General features: G+C 40.4%; 1 protein-coding gene across 3 annotated transcripts in view; it reads right to left on the reverse strand.

Annotated features, from left to right (window-relative positions):
* The window catches only part of STON1 (stonin 1), a 56,039-nt gene that overhangs the window by 13,529 nt on the left and 28,405 nt on the right, over positions 1 to 14,105 (reverse strand). For all 3 annotated transcript variants that reach the window (XM_086326983.1, XM_086326985.1, XM_086326984.1), the window contains exon 2: positions 1,603 to 3,570. In XM_086326983.1, coding sequence (XP_086183109.1) covers positions 1,603 to 3,523 — 1,921 coding nt within the window. In that variant the 5' untranslated portion in view covers positions 3,524 to 3,570. The remainder of the gene's footprint in view (positions 1 to 1,602; positions 3,571 to 14,105) is intronic.

A 14,105-nucleotide genomic window follows, 5' to 3' on the forward strand; every position in this document is an offset into this window, starting at 1 on the left:
TGAGAGCTAGTTGAAAGTAGGAAACAATCTTACTTCTCTTGAGCCCCAGCACCTGATGTGGCACTTGGAATACAAAAAGTACTCAATAAAGGTTGGCTTAAATGATGAATGCATCAACTCAAATGCTCCAAACCTGCCCCCAACTTCGTTCCAAAGCCCAGTGTTCTGCTAGAAATAACTGAACTAAAACAGGGAGCAGCCCTAATTTCAAATTTTGCTTTTTTACTTTATGATGCTACACCCACACTAACATACTGTGCCTGCATGCTAAGTCGCTTCAGTCATATCTGACTCCATGCGACCCTATGGACTGTAGCCGGCCATGTTCCTCTGTTCAAGAGATTCTCCAGGCAAGAATACTGGAGTGAGTTGCCATGCCCTCCTCCAGGGGATCTTCCCAACCTAGAGATCAAACCCAGATCTCTTATGTCTCCTGCATTGGCAGGTGGGTTCTTTACCACTAGTGCCACCTGGGAAGCCCTCACTAACTCACTGCTGCTGCTGCTGCTGCTAAGTAGCTTTAGTCGTGTCCGACTCTGCGCGACCCCATAGACGGCAGCCCACCAGACTCCCCTGTCCCTGGGATTCTCCAGGCTAGAACACTGGAGTGGGTTGTCATTTCCTTCTCCAATCACTAACTCACTACTTTAAAATAAATGCAATGCTAGAACTGTCTGTTCAAATTTCTAAACTTCTAGATTCACTGTTTTCTTTGCAAAATAAAAAAAGTAACTGTTTCAATGCTTAATTAAAATTAAAACAACTTGTCAAGATGGTCAAATTGGTCAATTCAGCAAAAGAAATTAACTTGGGTAAAGATAAAAGGCAGTCTTATTTCAAAGTAAAAGTGAAACTGTAAGTCCTAAGTCGTGTTGACTCTTTGTGACCCCATGGATTGACTATACAGTCCATGGAATTCTCCAAGCCAGAATACTAGAGTGGGAGCCTTTCCTTCTCCAAGGGATCTTCCCAACCCAGGGATCGAACCCAGGTCTCCCACATTGCAGGTGGATTCTTTACCACCTAAGCCACAAGGGAAGCCAAAGAATACTGGAGTGGGTTAGCCTATCCCTTCTCCAGCGGATCTTCCCGACCCAGGAATCAAACTGGGGTCTCCTGCTTTGCAGGCGGATTCTTTACCAACTGAGCTATCACTTGAAACAAGGAGGAAGTCTTGGTACTGGCTGAGAATATAAAAGGTTCAGGTATATTCAAGGATGACAGATCTTAAAAGGTTAATTAGGAATCTAAGCTATATGAACAATAATTTTAATATCTGAGGTTGATGTGAAGAGATCCAACTAGAAATTTTCCCTCAGTATCACTATCCATAATAAAATCCTAGCTTCAGATGGTAGTTCTTACGCTATTAAAAAAAAAAAAATTCAGTTAAACTTATCTGGTAGAAATAGGTATAAAGGGACAAAATAAGTCAGTTGTTTGACTAAATGTTCCATCTCCCACCCACTGATGCACTGATGTAATAAGCATGGCCTTAGCTAACTGACATCATCTGCCTCAGTCTGGTTTCAACCCAAGGAGAAGGGTGAAAACATTTAAGAGATTTCATATGAAAATCAGCTTAGTGTGTTGAATATTTACTTGAATTTTTATCAGGAAGCCGGTCTATCTTCCATACCACAGCCCGGTAGGCACTCTCATATTTTGCAGACCCCACCGTGACCTGTATGACAGGTTCAGATTCAAGTTCGTGTAAACTCCCCAGACACGCCCGGCGGTTCATTTTGGCTTTCAGGGACTTCTGCCTCTGGAGGTTCATGGTCCAGAGGGCCTTGATCCACTGAGACGGGACAGGAAAGTGTATCATTATGTTGTCACAGGACCTCAAGGAACCGGCATGGGATGGTCTCTGGACCAACGGGGCCATGTTGACAAAGGCCTGAAGCTCCACATACGCCCCCTGGACAACCACTACCGACTTCAGGGAAAAGGGAAGATCTTCCCCGCTGTGCGAAGTTTTGAAACGCATCAGCTCAAACCTGCAGGCATCCAGAGGTACAAACTTAATGATTCTTGATTGCTCAAATTCTTGTGCTTTCACACACTTATGAAAATGATAGTCAAGAATATCAATCCCCTTCTTTTCTGGATCTTTCTCAAAATAGCGTTCATTTCGCTTCTGTAGCTCATGGTCATTCAAGGTTAAAAAGCATTCAGTGTTGCCATTCACAAAGCAGAGGCAAGAGATTTGAGTTATCACAGCGCTTTCAACCAATTTTCCTTCTTCTTTAGTGATTTTACCCCAAAAATTGTCCACAATTTCCAGGAAAATTTCTTGCTCCTCATAGTTTTTCTTTGGTTTTGAAACAGCTGGCAGCCTTATCAGCTCCTCCTCCACAGTGGTCAGAAAGTCAAGGAAGTCATGGTACTCTGTGGACCCCAACTTCAGCATTTGTTCTATGTCTGGCTCATGAACTACTTCTGTCTTAGAATGATATTTCCTTTTTTCTGTGTAAGACACATGTTCAATCTTCACAGTATGGATTTTTCCTGCCATACTAAAGTTCTCAACTTTGGGTTCAGAAAGCCTGCAGTATGGATCGAGCTGTAACTCTTTAAATGGTTTTTCTAACCCCTTCTCATAATACATTTGTAAAATTCCTCCAGGTAAGACTTTTAGAAAAATTGGCCCCCACTGACGGGAAGACATCATGTTCTTCTTCTCTGGAATTCTCATCATGAAAGACCATCCAGCTTTTGGCTGACTCCTGAAGAGCATGTGGGGGACAAAGGAAGAGGCAGGGTCTTCAGCATACAGACACTGCATAGACAAATTTCCAAATGAGTCTTGGTTCTCAGCTGATTGGAGATATTCAAGCTTCTCACAGATGTAGTTGAGTGAACATTGATTTAAGCCTTTTTGATCCACAGGCACCTCTTTGTCTCTTGATGGGAAGATCTTTCTGCTTCCTGGAGGGTCAAAGGTGAGCTGGGAAGCACTGCCTTCATCTTTCCAAAACGGACTTGAAAAGGCACAGTCCTCCCGAAAATACTGAAATTGGGGAGTATCACTTTGGAACCCTTCAGCCTGGTGAGGGCTCATTTCATCTGCAAGACCCACTTTGGAGGCTGGATGTATACATGAGTGGTCGCTGGGTAAGGAAGCTTGGGAGAAACAGGTTGGCTTAGTAGCCAATGAGGAAGAACCTGTTGCTGTTGTAAGTGGACTGTTTGAAGATGATTCTGGAATAGGATAAAGCACATGAGTCCCTGCTTTGGGGATGCCAGGAAAACCTGGGAAGTCTTTGGTAGGTGTAGAAAGAGGAGAGTTACTTGGAGGTCCTGGACTGAAGTAAAAGTCTATGATGGGAGAGGAGAGAGGGGTGCTGCTGGTAGAGGAAGATCCACTGGGAAATTCCTTAGCGCCAGAAAGGTTCAGTTTAAGTCCATTTGGCCGACAAATGCCTTGATTCTCCAGAGGGAAATTCTTTGACTTTTGAGAAGACTGAAAAGTGGGGTCATCATCAAATGTGACCCAGTTGCCTGGGTTCGTGGAACACATCTTTGGGATCAGACTGTGGTCTTGCCAATGAATCAGATATGTTGTCTCTGTTAAAGGAGAAAGAGAAAATAATATAAAATGAGGGGGAAAAAATTCAAGTTACTAGAGGTCTTCATTCTGAGAAATACTTGGATTTTAAAATATCCAGATTTATAGATTAACTGAGTTTAAAGAAATGCTTGAAACAGTACAGTTTGATGGCTGAATGGATTAAAAAAAAACAAGATCTAAATGTACATGGTTTATAAGAGACCCACTTTAGATTTAAAAAATACACAGGCTGAAAGTGAAAAGATGGAAAAAGATATTCTATGGAAACAGAAACCAAAAGAGAGCAGGGGCGGCCATACTAATAGGGCAAAATAGACTTCAGGTCAAAACCTGTCACAAAAGCCAAAAAAGGGCATTATATAATGAAAAAAAGGTCAGCTCACCAGGAAGATATTACAAGTACATATAAACCCAACAACAACGCACCCAAATATATGAAGCAAACATTAAAAAACTGAAGGGAGAAAAAGACAGCAACACAATAATAGTAACAGATTTCAATACTTCCATTTCAATAATGGATAGAACAACCAGATAGAAGATCAATAAAGACATGCTGCTGCTGCTGCTGCTGCTACTACTGCTAAGTCGCTTCAGTAAAGACATAGAGGACTTGAACAACACTGTAGACCAAATGAACCTGACAGCTATATATACAAAATATTCCACATAATAGCATCAGAATACACATTCTTCTCAGACACACACATAACATTCTTCAGGATAGATCAGTTAGTTTACAAAAAAGCCTCAACAAATTTAAAAAGATTGAAACCATATCAATTATCTTTTCCAATCACCACAGAATGAAACTGGAAAAAAAAAAAACTGGAAAATTCACAAGCAAGCAGAAATTAAGCGATACACTTTGAACAATCAAGGAGTCAAAGAAGAAACTGAAAAGGAAATTAGAAAATAAGATAAGACAAATGAAAATACAACATACCAAAACTTATGGGATGCAGCAAAAGCAGTACTAAGAGGGGAGTTTACAATGATAAACACTTACATTAAAAAAGAAAAGTGAAAGTAATAGCTGCTCAGTTTTATCTGACTCTTTGTGACCCCATGAACTGTACTCCACCAGGCTCCTCTGTTCATGGAATTCTCCAGGCAAGAATACTGGAGTGGGTAGCCATTCTCTTCTCCAGGGATTAAAAAGAAGAAAAATCTCAAATAAATAACATGTTATATCTCAAGAAACTGGATGAGAAAACAAACTAAGCCCAAAGTTAGCAGAAGAAAGGAAAGAATAAATGTTAGAGCAGAAGTAAATGAAACAGGGAACAAAAAATTTTTAAAAATCAATGAACCAAGTGCTGATATTTTTGAAAAGATCAACGTTGACAAACTTTTAACTAGACTGAGAAAAAAAGAGAAAATAATCAAATCAGAAATCAAAGAGGAAAAAGAATAAATACACGTATAACTGAATTACTTTGCTGTACATCTGAAACTAACACAACAATGTTAATCAACTATACTCCAAAAATAATTTTTTTAATAGTTAATCAATCCAAGAGGAGACATCACAGAAATAAAAACTTATTATAAGGGACTGTGTGTGTGTGCTCAGTCGTGTCCCACTCTGCAATCCCATGGACTGTAGCCCACCAGGCTCCCCTGTCCACGTAATTTTCCAGGCAAGAATACTGGAATGGGTTGCCATTTCCTACTCCAGGAGATCTCACGGACCCAGGGACTGAAGCTGGGTCTCTTGCATCTCCTGCACTGGTAGGCAGTCTTTACTGCTGTGCCACCTGGGAAGTCCCTGTAAGGGACTACTACTATGAGCAATTCAGTTCAGTTCAGTTCAGTTCAGTCGCTCAGTCGTGTCCGACTCTTTGCGACCCCATGAATCGCAGCACGCCAGGCCTCCCTGTCCATCACCAACTACCGGAGTTCACTCAGACTCACGTCCATCGAGTCGGTGATGTCATCCAGCCATCTCATGCCAACAAAGTGGATAACCTAGAAGAAATGGGTAAATTCCTAGAAACATTCATCTACTAAGACTGAATCATAAAGAAATAGAAAATATGAACAGCCTATAATTAGTATGGAATTGAAACAGTAGTCAAAACCTTCTCCCAAAAGTAAAGCTCAGACACACATGGCTTCTCTTAAGAATTCTACCATTTAAAGAATTAGCAGCAACCCTTCTCAAACTCTTCCAAAAACTGAAGATGAGGGAAGACTTCCAAAATCACTTTATGAGGCCAGCATTATTCTTATACCAAAGCCAAAGATACTATAAGAAAACTAGAAGCCAAAGAAATCCTCAACAAAATACTAGCAAATCAAATTAAATAGCAGGTTAAAAGGATCATACACCATTATCAAGTGGGATTTATCCCTGGGATGCAAGAATAGTTCAACAAATGAAAATCAATCAATATGATATACCATATTAACAGAACAAAGAATGAATATCATATGATCATCTCAGTAGATGCAGAAAAAACATTTTACAAAACTCAATATCTTTTCATAATAAGAAATCACATAATAAACTAGGAGTTGAAGGAAATTACCTCAACACAATAAAGGCCACAAATGAAAAGCCCACGACTAATATATTCAATGGGAAAAAACTAAAAGTTTTTCCTTTAATGTTAGAAACAAAGCAAGAATGTCCACTCTTACCACTTCTATTCAACACAGTACTAGAACTCCTAACCAGAGCAATCAGGCAAGAAAAAGAAATAAAAGGCATCCAAATCAGAAAGCAAAGAGATACACTGTGTCTGTTTGTAGATGTTATGATCTTACATGTGGAAAACTCTAAAGATTACATTCACACACATACACACACAAACTTAGAATAAATGAATTCAGCAAAGTTGCAGGATACAAAAGCAACATACAAAATCAGCTGCATTTCCATACACAAACAATTAACAACCCAAAAATAAAACTGATAAAAATAATTTCATTTACAACAGCATAAAAAAACTTTAGGAATAAACTTAACTAAAGAGGCAAAAGACTTGTACACTGAAATCCACAAAGCATTATTGCAGAAAGAAACTAAAGAGACTCAAATAAATAGAAAGACACCCTATGTTCACAGATTGGAAGATTTAATTAATATTGTTAAGATGTCCATACCACCCAAGTGACCTATGGATTTAATGCAAAATCCCAATGACCTTTTTTGCAGAAATTAAAAAAAAAAAAAAAGCAATCATAAAGTTTTTATGGAATCTCAAAGGCCTTTGAATAGCCAAAACAATCTTGAGAAAGATAAACAAAGTTGAAGGCTCCACACCTCCTGACATCAAAACATATACAAAGCTTCGGTAATCAGAGCAATATGGTACTGGTATAAAAACCAACAGACCAACAGAACAGAATCTAAAGCTCCCAAGTAAACTGATACATATATGGTCAAATGATCCTCTTTAAGGGTGCCAAGATAATACAATGGGAAAAGAATTGTCTCTTCAACAAATTGTGTGGGGAAAACTGGATATCCATAGGAAAGGAATTGATCCTCGTCCAAGCAAAAATAAAGCTCCTTGTTGGACCCTTATTCTACACCATATAGGAAATCAACTAAAAACGAATTAAAGACCTAAACACAAGTCCCTGAAGCTATAAAACTCCTGGAAGAAAATATAGGGAAAAAGCCTCATGACATTGGTCTCGGTAATGATTTCTTGCGTATGACACCAAAAAGAAAATAAAAGTGAAAACAGACAAGTAAGACCACATCAAACTAAAATCTTCTGTACAACAAAACAAATAATCAACAGAGCGAAAAGGTTAATATATGGAATGGGAGAAAATATTTGCAATCTTACATGTGATGAGGAGTTTAATATCCAAAACATGTAAGGAACTCCTCCAACTTGATAGCAAAAAACAAACTAGTAATCCAATTTAAAAACGGGCAACATACTTCAATAGATACTTCTTCAAACAAGATATATAAATGGACAACAGGTATATAAAAGGTACCCAACATCACTAAATAGCCAGGGAGAGGCAAATCAAAGCCACAATAAGATCACCTTACACTTGTTAGGATGGCCATTACCAAAACAAAGAAAAATAACAGATGACAAAAACCCACACACTAAACACACAAAAAACAACAAATGTTGGCAAGGATGTGGAGAAGTTAGAACCCCTGTGCATTTCTGGTGGATTGTAAAATGCAAAACAGAAGTTCTCAAAATTAAAAAAAAAAAAACAAACTACCATATGATCCAGCAATCTTACTTCTGTGTATTTATTCAAAAGAATTGGAAATGGGCCCTCAGGTTCATGCACTCCCACATTCATTACAGCATATTCACAATAGAGGTGATAACAACCTAAATGTCCATCATCTGATGAATGGATTTTAAAAGTGTGGTATATACTTACAGTGGAATATTATTCAGCCTTAAGAAGAAGGAAATTCAGACACATGCTGACATGGATGAGCCCTAAGGATATAGTGTTGAGTGAAATAGGCCAATCACAAAAATACAAACATTGTATGATTCCACTTATGTGAGGCATCTCAGTTAGTAATAGGAAGGAGAATGGCGGTTACCTGGGGCACCAGGGAGAGGAAAAAGGGGTGTTTCTGCTCAATGGGTACAGAATTTTAGTCATTCAAGATGAACATGTTATAGAGATCTGTTGTCCAACAACGTGCAATAGTTAACAATACTGCACTGTACAGTTAGATTTTTGATAAAAGATTTTAAGTGTTAATTTGTTAAGTTTTTAACTATGATTTTAAAAACTGCAACACCTTTGAATTCAAAAAGTCTTTATCTGAATGACTACTATGTAGTTAGACCTTGTCAGTGCTGTAGAAAATACAGGAGAATATAAAAACCCAATTTATAATGAACTATAACCCACTGACAGCTCCAAAGGTTTATAGTTTACAGCACTTTCAACTTCACAGTCTCATTTATCAAAATAACCTTGGGAGGTATACATCATTATTCCCATTTCATAGTTGAGATTGCTTGGATTTAGACTCATTGCCTGAAGTCACCCAACTGGTAAGAGACAGAACTAGGATTTTTTTTTTTTAATAATAGACTTATTGACATATAATTCACATACACAAAATGACAATTTACTGATGTTTCATTCAGCGATATCCAGAGTTGAATGAATGCTCTAATTCCAGAGCATTCTTATCAATTTAAAAATAAACTATGAGCAATCACTCCCCATTCCCCTCCTCCCCCAGGCCCTGGCAATCTACTTTCTTTTCCTATGAATTTGCCCAGTCTGGACATTTCGTCTCAATAGAATCTACAGCATGTGGCCTTTTGTGTCTGGCTTCTTTCACTCTGCATAATGTTTTCATTCAAAGTTCATCCATGTCATGGCATGTTTCAGAACTTCATTCCTTTTTGTAGCTGAGTAATAGTTCATCATGAGAATATCCCACATTTTGTTTATCCACTTATCGGTTGAGGGACATTTGGTTTGCTTCTATTTTTTGGCTATTATAAATAATCCTGCTATGAACATTCGTGTAGAAGCTTTAGTGTGATCATTTCTATATGCCTAAGCTTAGAAAGAATCAGAATTTGAACATGGGTCACCTCATCCTGATCTAGTACAGCAAAAATTATTCAAAGTATTCTAATGGTATCAGAGGAGAGAGGCATATAGGCCCCAGCATGGAACTAGGGGCTGAGTACCCAAATGCTGGTCACTGCTCTGCCACTCACAAACTTGTGTGTTAAGCCACTCCAGACATTCAGTGATTAGAGAAGAATAATCTATGAGGTCATTTCCAACTCTACAATAATTCTATGGTGGTTGACATCCAACTAAAATTTTTTTTAAGCAGAAGGTGTGTTACCACTGGGATTTTTGACCAAACTTCCAAACTGACAGAAAATAAAACTCTGATATGAAAAATATCAAAATCTGTTGGAGCAAAGCCCATGAGAAAGGCACATTTTTCTCCTTGTGCAGTCTGCTTCCTCATCTCTCCTTGTGGATAATGAAGGCTCAACCAATGCAATCATTCAAGCTTGGAAAAGAGCCAACACAAAGAGAGGAAGGGCCAGGGGCTCCACTGGGGACAGGCCCGCTCAGTGTTGTCATTTGCTAAATCTACACATTCTCAAGGGCACAGAAACACCCGGAGCAGCAGCAGCCAGGCCAGCTGGCTCTCTCTGGAGAGCATTCATTGTCACTGGCCTTGGGCTAAAGTTGCCATAAAGCACTTTCCCTCCGAAGCACGAACAGCAGTGTTTCCATGGGATGCAGCCAGGAGGCTCAGATGGAGGATATCGGCAACAATATCTCTTGATCCATCCCATCCAATGTTCTTCAGAAGGAATCCAGCCAAAATAATTCTTCATATAGGGTGAGAGTTTGGGTAAATATTTGCTTTAGTTGGGTTTATTAGAAATAAATAAAAAGAGAACACCAAGGGAAAAAATAGCTCAGCTTCAGACTGAACTCCATTTCTAACCTACACCAAACATTTTACTTCATCCATTTTCCATTGGGAGCTTCCACAAATTGAAGGTGATACTGGTTTCATCAGAGTTTTTGCTTATTATGGCGGGGGGTGGCGGGGGGGAGTGACTTCCATAAGCTAAATAAAGAAATCAGTCTCATTACTTTTTAAGTGACCCTTGAACTTCTTAAAAGCACACCTTGCCAAAAAATCTACCTTGAAGGCAAAATCTTTGCAAAGTGCTCTCTTAGCCCTCTGTAGGACTATTCCACAAGGAGGAACACAGCGAATATAATTTAAGTTTAATTCAACCGAACAGAATTGTGCCCAACAGGAACCCAACCTTTCATCCCTGTTGAAAAGAGCACTCAGATGGGCTCTGAGGTTCTGGCTCCCTGTGGTCCAGGACAGGTTTGCTTCCCACCTGCTCCTCTTTCTCCTCTTCTGTATCCCTCCACACCCTTCCTTATCAGTCCTTTCTACCTTTTGCCCTTTTCCTCTCTATATGACCTCATCTTTCTATTTTAGTCACAAAGTTCTAGTTCTCCACCCCAGGCAGTTTTGCTAAAGTCAACAACTAACCTGAATTCCATCCAGCACTTATCTTCTCTCCTGACCCATCCCCACTACCAGCAGGGAAAGGGGGCCACATCTTGTCCACAGTGCTGTCCAAGGCCCAGGGAGGGATGAGAAAGCTCAGAGTGGAGAGATCTAGAATGTATCTTCTTTTAATCATCTGCAACTTCTCCCCATCCAATGCCTTGGATTCAAGGCATTGGAATCCAAAAGTATTCAAGCAATAACACCTATTTAACCTCAGTATTTTTCTTCCTGACTTGCAAATGGAATAGGATCTAAATCTATGTCTCCCAGAGGGTCCAAGTTCTACCACTCCAGAGCCCTTTTAAGGGCAACATCTCAGCATCTCAGGGAAGGAGAGGGAAGCCTGGTATGCTGCAGTCTGTGCGGTTGCAAAGAGTCGGACATGACTGAGCAACTGAACAACAAAAAGTAACTGCTTTACAAAGTTGTGTTAGTTCTGCTGTACAACAAAGTATACAGCTACACGTAAATATGTGAATCAGCTATACATATATTCCCTCCCTCCTGAATCCCCCTCCTATCCCGCCCCTCTACCCTCTAGGTCATCATAGAGCACCAAGCTGAGCTCCCTGCACTATAGCTTCCCACTAGCTATCTATTTCACACATGGTAGTGTATATATGTCAACCCTACTCTCCCGATTCATCCCACTCTCCCCTTCCCACCATGCCCACATATCTACTCTGAGTCTCTATTCCTGTCCTTCTAGTAGAAAAATGGTACAACATCTCATTTAAACTTTACAACAATCCCAAGATGACCAAAGCATTGGAGAGCCTTCTCCAAAGTCAAGATCTGGTTAGTGGAGAGCTGGGAATCCAGGACTCTGTGCACCAAGTCCCAGCTGCCTTCCTCTGAAGCAAAGATTCCCCTGGTTTGACTGCCTGGCTTTCTCCTCAGCATTCCATCCCACCCCACATGCCCTGATCCTTTCAGAGATCTGTTTTTCAGTCAATCTGGATTATCCTGAAATTCCTAGAAGACAATTCCAACCAAACTTCAGCAAACAGGGTAAGACACCAAGACTCCAAACGAGGCACAGATAGAAAAGGAAAATGCATCATGGTGAAAATTTCTAGCAGTCAGTCTCTGAGGTTTAAAGGTTTCCAGGGGAGCATGTTTGCTTCCTCTTTATTAGGGAACTATTAAGACTATTCTTTTCAGCTGCTTATTTTCAAAGCAGCATCAGAGTCCAGTGAACTTAAGAACAAATTAAAAGCCAATGCACATGCTTACTCACGCTGGGAACAGCAAGGTTGTAGGTAGGACAGTGGTTTTCAACCTCTTACCTCAACACATGGGGCAGCTGGACTCAGAAACCTAGCACACTCCCTTGGCTGTACCAGGCATTTAACAAGCTCTCAAAATGTCTAGGGAAGCCCTAAAATTATTAATTATCAGCACCATGATAAGTGTTAGGTCAGCAAAGGAGGGCCTCAGGCCACAACAAAAATGAAAAAAGCTGTATTTACATATAATTCTCGTACCCAACCCCTTCTTCCACCGAAGAAATTATACCAGGAGAAAGACAAATGTTATATGCTATCACATCTCTTAAAAAGTAATACAAATGAACTTATTTACAAAACAGAAACAGACTCACAGATACAGAAAACAAACTTAGAGTTACGAAAGGGTGAGGGAGGGAGAAACTGGGAGTATGGGATTAACAGATGCACACCAACATATTAAAATAGAACAAATAGTAGAAAAGAATTTACTGTATAGCACAGGGAACTATATTCAGTATCTTGTAAAAAACTATAATAGAAAAGAATTGAAAATATATAGAGATATATACACATATATGTGTAATTGCATTACTTTGCTATATTCCTGAAGCTAACACAATATTGTAAATCAACAATACTTCAGCTAAAAAAAATAAAAATTAAGAAGTCATACTGGAATTCTTATAAAAGTATTACGGAGATCCATAAAGTAAATCTCTACACTGCCCTCCCCAGTTCAAAGAAACACTGAATTTAGAGTTAGGCAGAAATGGGAGGTATTCTGTTCAATTAACTGCGCCAAAAACATTTATCAAGTACCTAGTAAGTCTCCTTGGTCTCATGATCTCCTAAGGACTGTATGTAAATAATCTTATTTAATCCTTGAACACCATGAGGAGTTGATATAATAATATAATACAAATGTATATGGGCTTCCCTGGTGGCTCAGCAGTGCAGAATCTGCTTGCAATGAAGGAGACACAGGTTCAATCTCTGAGTCAGGAAGATCCCCTGGAGAAGAAAATGGTAACCCACTATAGTATTCTTGCCTGGAGAATTCCATGGATAGAGGAGCCTGGTGGGCTAGAGTCCAAGGGGTTGCAAAGAGTCACACATGACTTAGCGACTGCTGGGGCTGCTGCTGCTAAGTCGCTTCAGTCGTGTCCAACTCTATGCGATCCCATAGACGGCAACCCACCAAGCTCCTCCGTCCCTGGGATTCCCCAGGCAAGAACACTGGAGTGGGTTGCCATTTCCTTCTCCAATGCATGAAAGTGAAAAGTGAAGTGAAGTCGCTCAGTCGTGCCCGACTCTTAGCGACCCCATGGACTGCAGCCTACCAGGCTCCTCTGTCCATGGGATTTTCCAGGCAAGAGTACTGGGGTGGGGTGCCATTGCCTTCTCCGGACTTAGCGACTAAACCACCACAAAATTATACATGTATATATATAATATTACCGTTTTTTTAGAAAAGGAAAACAAGGCTCAGAGAGGTTAAGCTACTTGCCTAAAGTCACCCAGCCAGGAAGAGGCAGACCTGAACTGTGACCTGGGCTGTCTGATTCCAAAGTCCATGCCTGATAGCATCCACCAGCCCAGAGATCCAAGGACTTGCCAGTGTCACCCTGTCCCCCTTCACTAAGGAGAAAGTTCTAGGTCAGGAGCTACCACTTCCTGGAGCCTGGAACTCTCTGACCTGAAGGATGCTGTTCCCACCTGAGAAGAGCCTGTTTCTCCACAAAGTGCATCCCAAGTGACTGCCCTGGGACATCAGGCTGTGGGAAAGACAAACTCTGAAACAGCTGTTCTAAACAAAAACAGCTGAGGAGCAATTTGGGTCAAATCTGAGAGCAGCTTTCACAACTCACTCTGCTCTACTTCTGGTCCCTTTCTGACTGCCTCAACTGGACATCCCACTCTTGGTGATGCAAACTGTTCAGACTTGCTGCCCAACACGTACACTGAGGTCCACCCTCTCCTCTGGTGACCATCTTGGTTCACTAAGTCCCCGCATTCATCCCTCCTCTCATGCCAGCCCCAACCCCTCTAGTCTCAAGGGTCTACTTCTGTGTTCTTGCCTGTTTTCCTTTGCTTTTCTTCAGAAACTATTGAAGTCAAGTGTAAATACAAACTTCTACCTTTCACTGCAGATGGTCAAACAAAACCAGATTAGCGGCACTTGGTTATTGAATCAGCACTCCAGGGGGTATGCAGCTGTACCCTCTGTCGAATGTCAGTGGGTCACCTGTGAAGGCCACCA

Source organism: Bos grunniens, chromosome 11, assembly GCF_055505025.1.
Source record: "Bos grunniens cultivar Pamir isolate PY7600 chromosome 11, Bosgru_T2T1.0, whole genome shotgun sequence".
Taxonomy (NCBI): domain Eukaryota; kingdom Metazoa; phylum Chordata; class Mammalia; order Artiodactyla; family Bovidae; genus Bos; species Bos grunniens.